Here is a 19,401-nt window from a genome sequence, read left to right on the forward strand (position 1 = left end):
AAAGACAATTGGACACGGGCAGGATTTTTTGTGAGGAAGAGGAGAAGGGGGAAGAACAAGAAAGGAGTAAAAAGGAGGGGGTTGAGAGTTCTCCGTTGAGGGGACTAAGTGCCAGCCAACACGGTCTGTTCAGATTACTGGTTGAAGGTCAGCAAATCTTCGGAGATGGAATGTCTGAAGGTTGGAGTCTGCTTTTCCTGAAGTTAGTTCCTAGAATTCTTTTTTTTTATTTTTTTTTATTTTTTTATTTATTTATTATTATTTTTTAAATATATTTTATTGATTTTTTACAGAGAGGAAGGGAGAGAGATAGAGAGTTAGAAACATCAATGAGAGAGAAACATCACTCAGCTGCCTCCTGTACACCCCCCACTGGGGATGCACCCGCAACCAAGGTACATGCCCTTGACCGGACTCGAACCTGGGACCCTTCAGTCCACAGGCTGACGCTCTATCCACTGAGCCAAACCGGTTAGGAGTTCCTAGAATTCTTAAGCGAACAGGCTGGTTATGTGCAGTCACATTTACAGAAATAATGTTAAAATAATGGTGGTGTAGGTTACAAGATGTGCAACTTAAAAATTAATCTGAAAAGGTGTTCATTACAGAATTATATGTAATCTATTTATATAAAAACCCTGGGTGTAACATCACGGCCAAAGCTTGACCAACCAGAAGGATGTCAGTCCTGCAGGGGTCCTCTTGGAAACGGCTGTGCCCTCCCCCAGCTGTTTCCCTGGAGGGTGAGGTTTCAGGCAGGAACCCACCCTCAGGGCAAGGTTTCAAGCAGGAACCTGCCCTTGGAGCTTGGAAGTACTGAGTCCTGGGTTGCCTTGCCAAGGGCCGCATGCCCTCCCTGAGCTGTTTCCTGTGAGGCCTGAGGGAAGAACCCACCCTCAGAGTGCCAGGAGCACCCAGGAGCAGTCAGTCCTGTGTTGCTGAGGTGGAGGCCAGAACTCTGGTAGAACTCTGGGTCCGGCCCAAAAGGGGGCATGGCTGGCCTTCAAACCAGACCCTGACAGTAGGGAGGAGATAGACCCATTCCTCACAGAATCTGCTGTTGGATAGCTTGCTTTCAATGGCCTGCCAGCCAGGAACCCCATTCACCTGCACCCCGGACCTTGACAGGAGGGAGGAGGGAGACACATTCCTCTCGGAATCCACAGGTGGCCAGGTTGCTGTCAGGGGCCTGCCAGCCAGGAATCCTATTCACCTGCATATCTGTATAAAGTTTTAATACATTATATTAGAGGTCATGGTGGTAGTGTTTTACCCACAGTATCTACAGGAATTGCTGTAAATTTATTTCTCGGTGGAATCACCTTTCATTCCCATTATAAATGACTGATTCCATTAAATGAAACTTCAATTTCTAGACTTGATATAAACAGTGAAGTTGCTAAACTATTAAAAAGGCCCAACTTCTCATTATTGATGAATGCACCATGGCATCCAGTCATGCTATAAACGCCATAGACAGATAACTAAGAGAAATTTGAATGTTGTGTTTGGTGGGAATGTTCTCCTTCTTGGAGAGGATTTTCGACAATGTCTCAGTATTGTACCACCTGCTATGGGATCGGCCATAGTACAAACGAGTTTAAAGTACTGCAATGTTTGGGGCTGTTTCAGAAAGTTGTCTCTTACAACAAATATGAGATCAGAGGATTCTGCTTATAGTGAATGGTTAGTAAAACTTGGAGATGGCAAGTTTTCATTTAGGAATGGATATTATTGAAATCCCCTGTGAAATGATTTGTAATGGATCTATTATTGAAGCTACCTTTGCAAATACTATATCTACAGGTAATATTAAAAATATATCTAAACGTGCAATTCTTTGTCCAAAAAAATGAGCACGTTCAAAAATTAAATGAAGAAATTTTGGATATACTCGATGGAGATTTTCACATATATTTCAGTGATGATTCCATTGATTCCACAGATGATAGTGAAAAGGAAAATTTTCCCATCAAATTTCTTAATAGTATTACTCCTTTGGGAATGGCATGTCATAAATTAAAATTGAAAGTGAGTGCAATCATCATGCTATTGAGAAATCTCAATAGTAAGTGGGGTCTTTGTAATGGTACCAGATTTATTATCAAAAGGTTACGACCTAACATTATCGAAGCTGAAGTATTAACAGGATCCGCAGAGGGAGAGGTTGTTCTGATTCCAAGAATTAATTTGTCCCCATCTGACACTGGCCTCCCATTTAAATTGATTCGATGACAGTTTCCCATGATGCCAGCATTTGTGATGACTATTAACAAATCACAAGGACAAACTCTAGACAGAGTAGACATATTCCTACCTGAACCCGTTTTCGCACAGGGTCAGTTATATGTTGCTTTCCCTCGAGTTTGAAGAGCATGTGATGTTAAAGTTCTAAATGCTTCAGCACAAGGGAAATTAGTCAAGCATTCTGAAAGTGCTTTCACTCTTAATGTGGTGTACAGTGAGATATTACAATAAGTGTAATAACTTTATCAGTCATTGTTTGCATCACTGTTGTTTTTATATCATGTTTTTGTTGTTGTTATCTCATGCCTCTGTTGTTACATCCTTTTGTTACTGTTTATTTATTAATAAATGTATATATTATTTTCGTATAGATTTTACTAATTTCCTTTCATCTCTCACACTTCTATTATAGAGAAAGGGCAAATAGTAATATTAAAATATTTCTGCTAACTAATTCCCTTTTAATGTGCACGAATCTCGTGCACCGGGCTACTAGTATTAAAATATATGAGACAGCATACATGTACAACAGTTGAAGAATGGATAAGCATCACGTTGTCTGACAGTAGAGGGTTTCCAATCCATATGCCTGTTGGCAATGCGTACCTGCTCTTTAGGTAAATGTCTATTCAGGTCCTCTGCCCCTCTTTAAATTGTATTGTTTGGTTTCTTGCTGTTAAATTGTATGAGTTTTTAAATAAATTTTGGATATTAACTCCTTATTGGATGTATCATTGGCTAATATATTTTTCCCTTCAATAGGTTGTCTGTCTGTGTCATATGGTCCCATTTGTTTATTGTATATTTTCCTCCCCTTGCCTGAGGAAACACATTGAAAAAATATATTACTAAGAGGAATGTCAGATCTTCACTTCCTCTGTTTTCTTCTAGCTTTATAGTTTTGGGTCTCACATTTAATCTTTTCTAAAAAATATATTTTATTGATTTTTACAGAGAGAAAGGGAAAAAGATAGAGAGTTAGAAACATTGATGAGAAAGAAACATCAATTCAGCTGCCCCCTGCACACTCCCTACTGAGGATGTGCCTGCAACCAAGGTATATGCCCTTGACTGGAATCGAACCCGGAACCCTTCAGTCTGCAGGCTGACACTCTATCCACTGAGCCAAACCAGTTAGGGCTCACATTTAATCTTTAATCCATATTGTGTTTATTCTTGTATGTGGTGTAAGAAAGTGACCAATTACTTTTTTTTTATGTATCTGTCCAGTTTTACCAGCACCATTTTGAAAGGACCGTCTTTACCCCACGGCATATTCTTGCCTCCTTCGTCACAGATTAATTGACCATATAAGTGAGGGTTCTTTTCTGGGCTCTCTGCTGTCCCGTTGAACTGGGTGTCTGTTTATATGCCAGTGCCATGCTGTTTATTAGTGTCGACACTTGTATAGTTTGATATCAGGGAGTAGGATGCCTCCAACTCTGTTCTTTCTCAGGACTTCTTTGGGTCTTTGTGATTCCATATAAGTTTAGGATGAGTTGTTTTATCTCTGAGAAGAAGGCCATTGGTGTTTTAATAGGGATTGCATTGAATGTGGATATTGCTTTAGGCAGTAAGGACATTTTTTCAATGTTAATCCTTCCAATCCATGAGCATGGTGTATCCTATCATTCCATTTATTTGTATCCTCTCCGATTTCTGTCTTCAGTGTCTTATAGTTTCAGTCTATAGGTCTTTCATTTCTTTGGTTAAATTTATTCCTGGATATTTTATGCCTTGTGGGTAAACTTGTAAATGAGATTTTTAAATTTTCTCCTTCTGATTATTCATTATTGTTGTATAGAAATGAAACAGGTTTCTGATTTTCTATCCTGCAACGTTACTGAACTCATTGATTGGTTCTCATGGGGTTTTTTAGTGGAATCCTTAGGTTTTTCTACAAATTGTATCACATTCTTTGAAAATAGTGAGAGTTTTACTTCTTCCTTTCTGATTTCTATGCTTTCCATTTCTTTGTCTTGTCTGACAGCTGTGGCCAGGACTTCCAATACTGTGGGAGCACAAGTGGTGAGAGTGAGCATTCTTGTCTTATTCCTGATCTTAGTTATTAGAGAATAATTTTTCAGCTTTCCACCATTGAGTATTATCATGGCTATAGGTTTAGGAATTATGTTTTTAATAAAAAGTTTTGTTATTATTACAAAACTGGATGCAATTGGGAATTTAAATTGTATCTACCATTAGGTATTGTAGATTTTACTATGATGAACATTAAATATAAAACTTTGTGTTAATGCCTGATATTTTTCCTTTAGGAGTAATTCCTGCAAGAGGTATTTTTGGGTTAAAGAATATAACATTTTAAGGCCCATTGTGTATGTATATATTTGCCTTAAAATGGCTATATATATAAGGCAATATATATATATATATATATATATATATCCAGAAATATTTACATTCATATGTACCAAAGTATGTGGTTCCCATTATAAATTATTTAAATTTTAGTTATTTTTATTTTGAAATAGTTTATAATCAAGAATAAAAACAATAACCATCTCTGAAAATCAGTGGAAATATATTCCCCTCTCTGAGATCTTAAAATTTCAAACATTCAGATAACTTAGAAAGTGCAGGGAGCAGAGGACACCAGCTCCTGCTCTGAGGGCAGTGGGAGCCCCTGGAGCCTGAGGAGAGGCATGAAGTGAGGGAGGCAGGAGCATTCGGGCTGTGGGGTGGAGCAGAGACTGAGGGGCCCCAGTGGTATCGGGGCTCAGAGAGGGAGGGTCCTGCGTTAATCAGAGTGAGATGCTGGAACGCAGACAGGCTGTCCAGGAAGTGTGGGCAGGTGGAAGCTTGTGAGCCCATTGGACACAGAGCCCAGGACTCCCAGGAGGCCAGGGCCGAGGGACGGACACTTAAGGTTACAGTCTTTCGGGTGGTTTTCCCTGTTGGAGTCAAAGGCGAAGAGACTCCCAAGCAGGCATTTCAGAGGAGGCTCTGGGGTCACCAGTGATGGTGGCTGCTCTGGGGGTCGGCCCTGGGGAGGCAGAGGTCTCCATGTGGATTCTCCATCTTCCTCCAGGTCGTCATTTCTACCAGCTCCTTCTGGTGTCTCTCTGTCTGCACAACAGCCCACAATGGTGAGGTCCCTGGCCTTCCATCGGCTCCTCCTCCCTGTCTGCCTCACCTTGGTCCAGCTGCTCACGCCCTGCTCAGGTAGGGACCATCTGCATTTATGTACCTGGAGCTGTTACCTATATGCCCAGTCAGAACCTTGGTGTCCTCCCCACACCTGGGAGGCCCATCCTAACTGTACACCTGTCAGAACTGAGTTCCTTTCTAGATGTTTCTTACCTCACCCTCCCTGCCAGGGACACCCCCTTATCCTCTGGCCTCCAGGTCCCTCTGATGGAGCACCCCTTTCTGCTCACCAGCTCAGTTTGCTGTGGTTGGACCCCCTGAGCCCATCCTGGCCATGGTGGGTGAAGATGCTGAGCTGCCCTGTCACCTGTCCCCGAAGATGAGTGCTGAGTCCATGGAGCTGATGTGGCTGCGATCCGGCCTCAGGCAGGTGGTGCGTGCATATGCACACGGCAAGGAAGAAACAGAGATAGCAGAGTATCGAGGGAGAACCTCCATTTTAAGAAAGGACATCACTGAGGGGAAGGCTGCTCTGCGGATTCACAAGGTCAGAGTCTCTGACAGTGGAACCTACCAGTGTTATTTCCAAGATGCCAATTTCATTGCAAAAGCCCAGGTGGAGCTGAAGGTTGCAGGTGAGTCTGAGGCTGTTCTGAGCTCCTTCTTCTGTGGGGCCTGGGGACACAGGCTCCTAACCCACCTCACAGACCTCTGCCTACACCCCAGCAGCTGCCTCCCTCCTCCACCTCTGCTTCTCTGGGCCCTTGACAGACACAGGTTTTCCTGCAGGAAGGGCTCCTCCTGAACCAAGTGAAGACGTCCCTCCCGCAGCCACCAGGGTCTCAGCAGGGATGTGGGGTCGGGGCAGGAGGCTGAGGAAACCTCCCCTCAGTGGGGGGCCCAGAGTTGATTGGGTTCAGCTGTGTTCCAGGCAGTGGACCTGGGCCCCCCAGGTGCTTGCTGCTGTGGGTCCCGGAAGGCTGAGCTGCAGGGACATCAACTGTACTGCCAGGTCCTCCAACCAAGGGCCCCAGGATCACACCTGCAGTTGAACTAGCTGAGCTTAGGACTAGTTGCACTGAGGAGAACTCACAGTGCGGAAACATGGGGTGTCCCCATGAGGGGGTGTCAGGGAGACTTGGTATTACTTTTGGGCTGATAGGGGACTAGGGGAGGGTTTATGGAAGGAGGGCTTTGCTCTGGGTCAGATGCTGTCAGAAGTATGTGGGGTAACTGGTCACTTACCCTTAGGACAGGGGATGATTGCTCACTGCTGTGGTCTGGACACTGTTCATGTTTTATTCTGTGTTCAGATCTGATGACTGAGTGGTCTTGATTTGTCCTGACCCATCACAGGGACAAAGCATCCTGTCTGATGCTGCTGTTGCATGACATTGTTTATGTCCAACATCATTTCTCTTTCTCAGGGCACAGCCGTGCCTTGCACAGGAAGGAAGGAAGGTGGGGTTGGAGGTCCTGGCTTTCTCCCTGCAGGGCCTCCTCAGCTAAATACAGTCCCTTCCTGAGACCACAGCTCCTCTTAAGTAATCCCTCCCTACAGGACTGGGTTCTTGCAAGTCTTCAAAAGGCTTCCTCCCACCCCCAGACCCGCTTGGGTTAAATGTTGAGGGACTGGTGATAACAGCTCACTGTTGCAGGCCCTGGGTCAGCTCTCTCCCATGTAGTCTTTCCCCTTCCACAACCACAAAATAAAAATTCCCTGAGTCCAAAGACCTGAAAAAGAGGCTGTAAACTCTAAATTAATGATATCAAGAGTTCACCACGGTGACTCTCATACCAGGAACAGCGTGGGCTGCAACAATAGAACGTGCACATCCTCCCCACCACCTGACAAAGCCTAAAGCTCACACAGGACAGGCAGGATAGATAGGGGACTGGGGCATGACCTGCCCAGATAAGGGGAATGACTTACACGCCTGGCGCGGGTGAGGGCCAGTTCTAGGAACCAGCACTGGGCAGGGGTAGGGTCCAGGTGTCTCTGAGGGGATCCATGGGAAGCAGTCTGGGTTCTGGCCCAGATCCAGCTGGATCGAGATCGAGGGTGCATCAGGGTCAGGCAGTGGTCACCTCATGGAACAGTCTCCCCTGCACAGCACACGTGGTAAACAGCTCCTTAGTGAACCCTCCCTGCGTGATCTAGTGGAGTGAGCCCCTGTTCCTGATGGACCCTCACCAACACAGAGGCCTCCCCATGACTCAGGCTCACTCTTCCTTCCCCAGCCCTGGGCTCTGATCTTCACATTGAAATGAAGGGCTATGAGGATGGAGGGATCCGTGTGGAGTGCACGTCTGCAGGCTGGTATCCGCAGCCCCACGTAGAGTGGAGAGGTGAAGGCGGAGAAAGCTTGCCCACTGTGCCGGCACCTGGGGCTGCAGATGCAGAGAGCCTGTTCGCAGCCAGGTCATCTGTGATCCTGAAAGACGGCTCTGGGAAGGGGGTCTCCTGTGTCGTCAGAAATCCCCTGCTCAGCCCGGAGAAGACAGCCAGGGTCTCCATTGCAGGTGAGTGCCCGGCCCCACACTGAGCTCAGCTGTGGCCACTGGGAGAAGGAGGCCTGAGTGTCTGCTGCTGGCCTGGGTCTGTGCAGTGAGCATAAGGCTCAGAGCAGGGACCTGGGTGCCCTTGGCCCCTTGAAGCTATTGATGTCACAGACATTTTCTGAGCATCCCTGCTGCCTCCACCTGGGACAGGCGATGGGGATGGGCAAATGGTAAAGGTCAGCAAACACATGACAAAGTGGGGAAAGTATGTGCAGACATGTCCTGGAGAAAGGGCTGAGCTCCTCAAAACATGAAACAGCTCAGTACAGAAATGAATGGTTCCCAGAAGGAAATACCTCCGGGAAGGGTGTCCAGTCTCACTGAGCAGGGAGACGTTCCCACCTGTGAGATGGGCAGCAAACAAACCATGTAGTTGGAAACACTGATGGCAGGACTGTGGGGAAACAGTCACTCTTAGACGTGTGTTGGTATAATTTGGTATATATATATTTTTTAATTTGGTATATTTTTTATAAATTGATACAGCTTATATTGGGGGTGGGGGTAGTAGAACAGTCTTAATCCAAACTAGTTACTTATTGACCCCAAATCCCAGTTCTAGAAATTTATCTGGCAGATCAGCTCAGGATTGTATGAAAGGTCTGATGGACAAAGATTTCTTTTTTAAAAATATATATTTATTGATTTCAGAGAGGAAGGAAGAGGGAAAGAAAGAGAAAAACATCAATGATGTGAGGGAATCATGGGCTGCCACCTGCACACCCCACACTGGGGACCTAACCCACAACCCAGGCATGTGCCTTTGACTGGAATTAAACCTGGGATCCTTCAGTCCACAGGCCATTGCTCTATCCACAGTTTTTTAATCCACTCATGTGCTGATGGGCACTTAGGCTGTTTCCAGATCTTAGCTCTTGTAAATTGTGCTGCTGTGAACATAGGGTGTGCATATATCCTTTCTGATTGGTGTTTCTGGTTTCTCCAGTTATAGTCCTAGAAGTAGATTATAGGGTCAAATGGGAGTTCCACTTTTAACTTTTTGAAGAAACTCCATACTGTCTTCCACAGTGGCTGCACCAGTCTGCATTTCCACCGGCAGTGCATGAGGGTTTCTTTATCTCCACATCCCTGCCAGCACTTGTCATTTATTCATTTTTGATGATAGCAATTCTGACAGGTGTGAGATGGTACCTCATGGTTGTTTTGCTTTGCATCTCTCAGATGATTAGTGACCTTTAGCATGGTTTCATATGTCTCTCGGCCTTCTGTATGTCCTCTTTCAAAAAATGTCTACTTAGGTCCTTTGCCCATTTTTTTTATTGGATTGTTAATCTTCCTTTTGTTAAGTTGTATGAGTTCTCTGTAAATTTTGGAGATTAAACACTTATCTGAAACAGCATTGGTAAATATGTTCTCCCATGCAGTGGGCTTTCTTGTTGTTTTGTTGATGGTTTCTTTGCTGTGCAGAAGCTTTTTATTTTGATGTAGTCCCATTGGTTTATTTTCTCCATTTCCCTAGGCGCTGTGTTGGTAAAGATATTGCTATGACATATGTCTGCTATTTTGCTGCCTATGGAGTCTTGTAGGATTTTTATGGTTTCCCATTTTACATTTAAGTCCTTTAGCCATTTTGAGTTTGTTTTTGTGTATGGTGTAAGTTGGTGATCTAGTTTCTTTCTTTCTTTTTTTTTTTTTTGCATGTATCTGACCAAGTTTCTCAGCACCATTTATTGACGAGACTGTCTTGACTCCATTGTATGCTCTTGACTCCTTTGTCAAATATTAATTGAGCAGAATGGCTTGAGTCAATTTCTGGGCTCTCTTTTCTGTTGTATTGGTCTGTATGTCTGTTCTTGTGCCAGTACCAGGCAGTTTTGAGAACCGTGGCTTGGTAATATAGCGTGATATCTGGTATTGTGATCCCTCCAACTTTATTCTTTTTTCTCAGGATTGCTGTGGCTATTTGGTGTCCATTTTTATTCCGGATGAAATTTTGAAGAGTTTGTTATAAATCTTTGAAATATGCCATTGGTATTTTAATGGGGATTGCATTGAATCTGTAGATTGATTTGGGTAGTATGGACATTTTAATGATGTTGATTCTATCAAATCATGAACATGGCATGTTCTTCCATTTGTTTATGTCTTCCTCTATCTATTTTTTCAATACCCTATAGTTTTCTGAGTACAGGTCTTTTACCTCCTTAGTTAACTTTATTCCTAGGTATCTTAATGTTTTTGGTGCAATGGTAAACAGGATTTTTTTTTTCATTTGTCTTTCTGTGAGTTCATTATTAGTCTATAAAAAGGCCATAGATTTCTGGGTGTTAATTTTGTATCCTGCTATATTGCCAAATTTATTTATTAGATGTAGTAGCTTTTTTATGGAGTCTTTGGGGTTTTCTATGTACAGTATCATGTCATCTGCGAATAAGACAGTTTTAGTTCTTCTTTTCCAATTTGGTTGCCGTTTATTTCTTCTTGTCTGATTGCTATGGATAGCACTTCCAGTACTATATTGAACAGGAGTAATGAAAGTGGGCATCCCTGTCTTGTTCCCGTTCTTAGGGGAAATGAGTTTAGTTTTTGCCCATTGAGTATGTTGTTGACAGTAGGTTTGTCATATAAGGCTTTTATTATGTTGAGGTATGATCCCTCTATTCCCCGTTTGCTGAGAATTTTTATTAAGAAAGGGTGTTGGGTTTTGTCAAATGCTTTTTCTGCATTGATTGATTTGATTATGTAATTTTTGTCTCTCAATGTGTTTATGTGATGTATCAGATTTATTTATTTGTGGATATTGTACTATCCTTCCCTCCCTGGAATAAATCCCACCTGGTCATGGTGTATGATCTTTCTAATGTAATGCTGGATTTAATTTCCTAGACTTTGGTTGAGGATTTTAGTATCTATGTTCATGAAGGATATTGGCCTGTAGTTCTCTTTTTTTGTGGTGTTTTTATCTGGTTTTGGAATTAGGGTAATGCTGGCTTCATAGAAAGAGTTTGGAAGTGTGCCTCCCTCTTGAATTTTTTAAAATAGTTTGAGGAGGATTGGTTTTCTTTCTTCTTTGAATGCTTGGTAGAACTCCCCTGTATAACCATCCAGACCAGGACTTTTGTTTCCTGGAAGATTAATAATCAGTGCTTCAATTTCTTCAATGGTTATCAGCCTATTCAGGTTTTTTTTTTTCTTCCTGATTGAGTTTTGGGAGCTTGTATTTTTCTAAAAACATGTCCATTTCATCTAGGTTTTCCATTTTGTTGGAATAGAGTTGTTCATTGTATTTTTTCATAATCCTTTGTATTTCTCTGGGGTCGGTTGTTACTTTATCTCTTTCATTTCTGATTTTGTTTATTTGGGTCCTCTCTCTTTGCTTCTTGGTGAGCCTGGCTAGAGGTTCATCCATGTTGTTTATCCTTTCAAAGAACCAGCTCTTGGTTTTGTTGATCTTTTTATTGTTTTTTGTTTGTTTGTTTTTTGTTGTGTTTTTTTGGGGGGGGTCTCTATGTCATTTATTTTCACTCTGACCTTTATTATTTCCTTCCTTCTTCTTATGCTGGGCTTTTCTTGTTGCTCTCTAACTCTTTGAATTGTAGGGTTAGATAATTTATTACAATTTTTTTTTTTTTTTGAGGTAGGCCCGTAGAGCTATGAACTTCCCTCTGAAGACTGCTTTCACTGTGTCCCATAGATTTTGGATTGTTGAGTTTTCATTGTTGTTTGTTTCTATGATGCTTTTTATTTCTTCTTTGGTCTCTTTGGTAACCCAATCATTGTTTAATAGCATGCTATTTAGCCTGCAGGTGTTTTATTTTATTCATAGTTTTTATTGTAGTTGATTTCTAATTTTATGCCATTGTGATCTGAGAAGATACTTGATATGATTTCTATCTTCTTAAATTTGAAGAGACGTTGCCTGTGCCCCAATATGTGGTCTGTCTTTGATAATGACCTGTGTGCACTTGAGAAGAATGTATATTCTGTAGCTTTGGGGTGAAATGTTCTGAAGATGTTAATTCCATCTGATGTAGTGAGTCATTTAGGATTGACGTTTCCTTGGTGATTTTTTGTTTGTTTGTTTGTTTGTTTGTTTAGAGGATTTATCCAATGGTGTTAGTGGGGTATTAAGTCCCCTACCATGACTGTACTGCTGTCAATCTCTCCCTTGATATCCTCCAGAAGTTTTTTAATGTATTTGGGTTTTCCTGTATCGGGTGCGTATATGTTACCAGAGTTATATCTTCTTGTTGAATTGCTCCCTTTAGTATTATGAAGTGGCCTTCCTTATCTCTTGTTCTGGCCTTCACTTTGAGGTCTAATTTGTCAGATATATGTATTGCTACCCCAGATTTTTTTTTTTCCATTTCCATTTGCCTGAAAAACCTTTTTCCATCCCTTCATCATCAGTCTGTGTGGATCTTTTGTTCTGAGGTGGGTCTCCTGTAGACAGCAGATATATGGGACATGTTTTCTTATCCATTCAGCTACCCTATGTCTTTAGGGCATTGAATCCATTTACTTTTAAAGTTATTATTGACAGGTTCTTGTTTGTTGCCATTTTATTCTTTATGCCAGTGTTCCTTCTTCCCTTCCTATTTCTTCTTTTGACAGCAGACCCTTTAGCATTTCTTGCATTGCTGGTTTGGTGGTAATAAACTCCCTTAGTCCTTTTTTGCCTGCGAAGCTCCTGATTTCACCCTCAGCTTTGATTGATAGCTTTGCTGGGCACAGGATTCTTGGATTCAGACCCTTGCTTTGTATGTCTTTGTATATTTCATTCCATTCCCTTCTGGCTGATGTGTTTCTGTTGAGAAATCAGTTGATAGTCTGATGGGATATCCCTTGTAGTTAACTCTCTGTGTCTCTTTAGCAGCTTTTAAGATTCTTACTTTGTCATTGGTGTTTGCCAATTTAATTATAATGTGTCTTGGTGTCAGCCTTTTGGGGTTCATCTTGTTTGGGACTCTGTGAGCTTCTTAGACTTGTGTGAGTTTTTTCTTCCTGATATCAGGGAAGTTTTCTGTCATTATTTCTTCAAACAGGTTTTCTATTCCTTGCTCAGTTTCCTCTCCTTCTGACACCATTCTTGTGCAGACATTCTTTCATTTCGTGTTGTCCCAAAGTTCCTTTAGGCGCTCCTCCTGTTTTTTAAGTTTTTTTTTCAAGTTGCTGCTCTGCTTGGTTTTTTTCCCCCTATATTGTCTTCTAGCTCATTGATGCTGTTCTCCACTTCTTCTAGTCTACTGTTGATGTGTTCTATTGTGTTCTTTATTGAAGCAACGTCATTCTTCATCTCTTCTTGGTTCTTCTTAATATCCTCTTGATTCTTACACATATTGTTGAATTTGTCTTCCATCCTTTTCAGCGTCCTTATGACCATTGCTCTGAATTCTTTCTCTGACAAATTGTTTGCCTCCATTACACTTACTTCCTTTTCTGGTGATTCCTCCTTTTCTTTTGTATGGGGGCTGTTTCTTTGTCTCCCCATGTTCACTCCTCTCAGGGCGTCTGGTTATGTAGTTCTCTCTTTCCTGTGTTGACTTAAAGGCACAAAATACAACATGACAAGACACAACACACAGTGCACCAAACACAAATGGATTCACAATACCAGTAACCCCAAATAATGGTGACCACCAGTAAAAAGAGAATTAGGGGAGAGAAAAGAGTGCAAAAAGTATATTGGGAAAAGGAAAAAAAAATGTAAGAGAGAAAAGAAAGAGAAGAAAAAAGAAGGGGGAAAAATCCTATATAATAAAGAGATAATATGCAAATTGACCCTCATGGCCTAATGCCATCACAAGATGGCTGCCCTGCCCAGTCCCTCCCTGGTCCCACTCCTGATCAGCCTCTCCCACCCCAGTTGAGGGTGGGGAGGCTAGGCAACCCCTCAACCTCCCTACAGCTTTTCACCCAGACCGGCCACCCCCCCCCCCCACTTTCCCTGGGCTGGGGATATCCCAGGCAGGCTGCAGGCATGGCGTTGGTCAGAGGCAAAGGTCCTGGCTGTCCCTGGCCTAGAGAGTCCAGAAAACCTCAGCAGTGACCAAAGACCAAGACCGAGTGGAAAGGTCCCTGCCAGAGCTTATGGCTCAAAGTGCCAGGAGGAGGCGGAACATGTTGAACCTGCAACTCTGGCATCTGTACACCAAGCCTTGGGGCACAACACGCCAGTGGTGCCTGTGGGTGAAAGGGGGAGAGCAGTGGTGCGGAGCTGGGAGGGGCCTAGAGTTTTCGGGAGCAGCCTGCCTGCCGAGGTTACTGTGATCCATGTGCTCAGGCTTGGCCATAGCCCCTGGTCAGCTCTGCCACTTGCCTTCCAGGTGCGGCTAGCCCTGAGCCGGCTGGCATTGTGCTCAGAGAAGCAGCTGTCACTGGGCTCAGTTAAATAAGAGAAATCAAAGAGCCGAGAGTAAATATCCTCCCAGCCCTTCCTATGGACCCGGGCGAGGAGGGCTGGGGATGGGGGTAATGGAAAACAGCTGCTGCTTTGCATTTTATAATGAAAAGACTCCAGCTATGTAGAGAGGAGAGCTGATTCCTTTCCAGCAACACCTGGCGTGTTCCCTGCCCCAGCCCTGAAGCCTGACAGCACCTAGCAAAGGTGTGTCCACACAGCCATGTTGGCCTGGCTCCTGGAACAATGGGAGCAAGTTTGAGCTGCATTGATTTAAAAAAATAAAAAAAGTAAAGATTGGAAAGCACCTCTTTGTACTCAAATGGCACTATAAAATGCAGCTTACAGCATCTGATTTTGTCTTCTGTGTTGATTTTGAGGCAGAGCGCAAATGGGTTCATGGGAAAAGCAGAAAAAAACAAAGGGAAAGGGAGAGGATTGTGCTGTCCACAGCACTGAACGTTGTTTTTAGTGTTGTTTTTTGTTGTTATTTTTCCTTCTGTTCTTCAAGTCAGTATATGCCATTTAAACCACTTTATGGCCTTGGGTAATGAGCTAATGCTTCCTCTATTAAGAGCAAGCAGCAGTGACTTTCATATGCATCACATACATTTAATCCATTTAAATGGAGCATACTGAGTGGAGAGAATGGTATGTGTCATTATATAAAGAACTTGGCATTATGCTGTCTGACTCAAGATCTTATTTATTTTGCAATTTAGAGAAGGTAGACAAAACAGGCATTGAAAATGAATGTGCATGCTTAAATGCATGACTTTATTTTCATCTGTAATGACCAAACGACCGGTCACCAGGAGGTGCATTGATGGGTCCCACGGCACAGCGGGTCTGGGGTCTCAAGGCACAGCAGGTCTGGGTGAGGCTGTGTGGCGAGGGCCAGGGCCAGGAGACCTGAGGCAATGCCCCCCACCCCAGTGCCAGGATGTGAGGCTGTATCCCCCGCCTGGCAGGGTATGATGGGGGTGTGGCTGGCCAGGTCTTGGTGTTGCCCAATGGGGGTGGGCCAGCCGGACACTTCTATTATAGAGAAAGGGAAAATAGCAATATTTAAATATTTCCTCTAATTAATTCCCTTTTAATGTGCATGAATATCCTGCATCAGGCCATTAGTATGTATATGGGGAGAAAACTCCAAAAAACCAACAACTAATCCAAAAAACGCAAACAACAAACACCCAGAGAAGAATGCAAACGACAAATAACAACTAATCCAAAAAATTCAAACAACTAATACCCAAACAACAAACTCCCAGATGAATTTGAAAAGGCAGAGGTTATTTCTCACTCTAGGCCCATTGTTGACAAACTGTGGCTCGCAAGCCCCATACAGCTCTTTGGCCCCTTGAGTGTGGCTCTTCCTAAGCCTTAGGAGTACCCTAATCTACACTAATAAAAGAGAAACATGGTAATTGGCATACAACCGCTACCCTTCCCATTGGCTAATCAGCGAGATATGCAAATTAACTGTCAGCCAAGATGGCGGCCGGCAGCCAGGCAGCTGATGCGAACAGGGAGGCTTGCTTGCTTCAGTGACGGAGGACTCCAACATTCCCCACCTGACTTGCCGGCCTCTCAGCTGCAACTCTAAGTAACTATGTTGCAAATATAGAAGCTAAAAAACCCCCAGAAACCTACTTTACTCAGTGGAGCTTCAGCCAGCCGGACCGCAATATTGTATCAAATACAGACGGTAAACAAAGGCCAGAAACCTGTTTTCAGCAGCAGAGGCCTCAGAGCTAAAGCTGGCCCAGAATAAAAAAAAGAAAAAAAAAAGAAAAAAAGGAGCAGTTGGGAGCTTCAGTCCCAGCCTGAAAACAGCCCTCAGCCCCTCACGCAGACTGGCCAGGCACCCCAGTGGGGACCCCCACCCTGAAGGGTGTGTGACCAGCTGCAAACAGCCATCATCCCCTTACCCAGGCTGGCCAGGCACCCCAGTGGGGACCCCCACCCTGATCCAGGACACCCTTCAGGGCAAACCAGCCAGCCCCACCCATGCACCAGGCCTCTGCCCTATATAGTAAAAGGGTAATATGCCTCCCAGCACCGGGATCAGCGTGACAGGGGGCAGTGCCCAAACCCCCTGATCGCCCTGCAGCTCTGTGTGTGACAGGGGGAGGGGCCCCACCCCCCCCCACCCCCCACGGGCCCTGCTCTGTGTGTGACAGGGTAGAGCCATAACCTCCCCATTGGCCCTGCCCTGAGTATGAGGATGGTGGTGCCCCAACCACCTGATCGGCCCTGCTCTGTGTGTGACAGGGTGCGGCGCCCCCCCCCCCCCACTGGCCCTGCTCTGTGTGTGATGGGGTAGAGTCATAACGTCCCCATCGGCCCTGCCCTGAGTGTGAGAGTGGCGGCGCCCCAACCCCCTGATCTGCCCTGCCCTGAGTGTGACAGGGGGCGGTGCCCCAACTCCCCTATCGACCCTACTCTGTGAGTGACAGGGGGGAGCTCCTCAACCCCCTGATCGGCCCTGCTCTGTGCATGACAGGGGGGAGCTCCCCAACCCCCTGATTGACCCTGCTCTGTGCGTGACAGGGGGTGGCGCCGCAAGCTCCCCATCGACCCTGCCTTGAGTGTGACAGGGGCGGTGCCCCAACCCCCCAATCGGCCCTACCCTTGCCGGGAGCCGGTCCATCCTTGCTGTTTCAAGGGACCTGGCATATATGGCATACGGTTCTTAATATGTTTGCTCACCTTCTTGGCGCTGTGTTTTAACCAAGGTCACCTCTCCGAGAAAGGTTGAATCCCCAGGTAGGGATTTTCCCCTGAAGTTAGGGAGGGAATAAAACCCCTCAACTAAGTGCCAGGCGGGTAATTAATCACTTTAACTACGAACAATCATGCTTAAGCTACATAATCTTTACTCCCTGGAATGGAGATAAGAAACGCTCTAACCTTTGGAATAGAGATTGATAGGATTGAATCAACTGGTATAAATACAGATGTAACAAGACAGCAAGACACAGAACTTAGAAGTCAGAATTCAGAAGACAGAACCTACACAGAACCTACAGACAGAAGAACTTCGCTGGAGAGAACATGGCAAAAGATCCTGGACTGAACCTGACTACAGAAATATGGCAAGAGAACCTGACTAGAACCTGGTGACCGAACCTGGCTGGAGATCTCAGACAGAACCTGGCTGGAGAACCTAGCGAGGGAACATGGCTACAGAACCTGGCTGGAGATCCTAAGCAGAACCTCTCTGGAGATCCAGACCAGAACTTGGCTGGAGATCCTGGCTAGGCTGCTGATCAACTGAACGCTGTCTCTGTGTCATTCCTTCTTCGCCGACTCCGTCCACACCTTTGGGGAACCCTGGACCTGCTGGAGTTGGACCCCAGCATACCCTGAGCATGACTGAGGGTGGCATCGCAACCTCCCAATCTGCCCTGCTCTGTGCATGACAGGGGAAGGCGCCCCAACTCCCCAATTGGCCCTGCTCTGAGCCCGACCAGGGGCTGCACCTAGGGATTGGGCCTGCCCTCTGCCACCCGGGAGCAGGCCTAAGCCAGCAGGTCGTTATCTCCCGAGGGGTCCCAGACTGCGAGAGGGCACAGGCAGGGCTAAGGGGCCCCCCTCCCCCCCCCGAGTGCACAAATTTTTGTGCACCGGGCCTCTAGTTAAGTTAATAACAATGTATCTACCTATATAGTTTAAGTTTAAAAAATTTGGCTCTCAAAAGAAATTTCAATTGTACTGTTGATATTTGGCTCTGTTGACTAATGAGTTTGCTGACCACTGCTCTAGACCAGTGGTTCCTGGAAATTGTTTCTTTGTTATAAGGTGGGGCCACAACATTAATAACAAAGAAACAGAATTTCCGGAGGATGAGGCCCAGAAATCAGGATTTTAAAAAGATTCCCAGGTGAATCTAATGTGCAGCCAAGGTTGAGAACCACTGCTCTAGGGTGGTCGGCAAACTCATTAGTCAACAGAGCCAAATATCAACAGTACTTCTTCAAAATAGACTCGCCCAGGCCGAACACCAACTTCTGTGCTTGGGCCACGAAGTTTCAATCGCACTGTACGTGCGCACCCGCACGTGGTATTTTGTGGAAGAGCCACACTCAGGGGCCAAAGAACCACATGTGGCTCGAGAGCCACAGTTTGCCGACCATGGCTCTAGGCAATCTCTGACCTTTTCATCAATGGATTGCCTCACCAGTGTGTTTAATTTTCCAATCCCGGGGGGTGTTATTGATGCAGCTGTTCCTTCCATCTGCTCTGTGAGAAGGTGCAGAACCCGTCCGTGTATTCGGCTGCCAGCTTGTCTCCCCCTGGACACACTTTTCAGATGCCCGTGGCCGGGGAGGCTGGAGTCCTGGTGTTCGCGGGTTGGCAGCTGAGGCAGCTGGTCCCTGGGCGATGCGGTTGTCCGGTCCTGGGAGGTACCCGAGGTCTCCCCGGTTGAAGGCCTTCCGATCACAGCCGCTCTCCCCTACAAGATGGCGCAGTCTCTTTGGCAGAGCAGGCCACTCTGGGAGAGATTTCAGTGGCAGTAGAGGCGGCCCGCTGGGGAGCCCGGTCCACCAGCCCCCACAGTCCTGTGGAACACAGCTGTCCCTCCCTCACACATACAGACACTCCCACACGTCCACGCCCTCTCCTTTTGCTCTCTCTCACTCACTATCTTGCAGCCTGCGGTCCCCATGCTCGCCATCTTGGGTCTCGAGGATGTTTATGTTTTTAAAATGAATAAACTCTCGCGTGGCACTGACATCGTGTCTGGGACTTTAGAGCATTAACTGCATGCTCTGCCGAGGAGGACACTGAGGACAGAAGGGCTAGGTCACTGGTTCAAGGTCACCCTCCAGCCCCAAAGGTCACCTTCTGAGTCAGCAGGTTAAGCCCCTGAGGAGCTGCTGATAAACGGGGGAGAGGGGGGGAGAGGAGACGCCAGTGACTGTATGTACATTATATTCTAACGGTTCCCATGTGAGAGCCAGACATTCGAACACTAGTCTGTGTGACGGGAGAGTTCTGGGCACTTTGGGAAGAGAAATGTCGCTTCCCCTCCCGGAGCCTGTTCGGGTGAGCAGCTGAGGCTTTCCCTCCACAGGCCCCTTCTTTTCCTGCGTGAAGCCCTGGCAGGTGGCCGT

At 45.4% G+C, this 19,401-nt stretch overlaps 1 protein-coding gene across 3 annotated transcripts in view; it reads left to right on the forward strand.

The window, feature by feature from the left end:
* The window catches only part of LOC132220815 (butyrophilin subfamily 3 member A3-like), a 50,025-nt gene that overhangs the window by 533 nt on the left and 30,091 nt on the right, over positions 1–19,401 (forward strand). Inside the window, exons 2-5 of one of the 3 annotated variants that reach the window (XM_059674443.1) lie at positions 5,297–5,430; positions 5,649–5,990; positions 7,597–7,878; positions 19,362–19,393. In XM_059674443.1, coding sequence (XP_059530426.1) covers positions 5,352–5,430; positions 5,649–5,990; positions 7,597–7,878; positions 19,362–19,393 — 735 coding nt within the window. In that variant the 5' untranslated portion in view covers positions 5,297–5,351. Of the gene's footprint in view, positions 1–5,296; positions 5,431–5,613; positions 5,991–7,596; positions 7,879–19,361; positions 19,394–19,401 lie in introns of all 3 variants that reach the window. The other 2 variants (XM_059674447.1, XM_059674444.1) reach the window with 2 other exon arrangements.

This window comes from Myotis daubentonii, chromosome 18, assembly GCF_963259705.1.
Source record: "Myotis daubentonii chromosome 18, mMyoDau2.1, whole genome shotgun sequence".
In the NCBI taxonomy this organism is placed as follows: Eukaryota; Metazoa; Chordata; class Mammalia; order Chiroptera; family Vespertilionidae; genus Myotis; species Myotis daubentonii.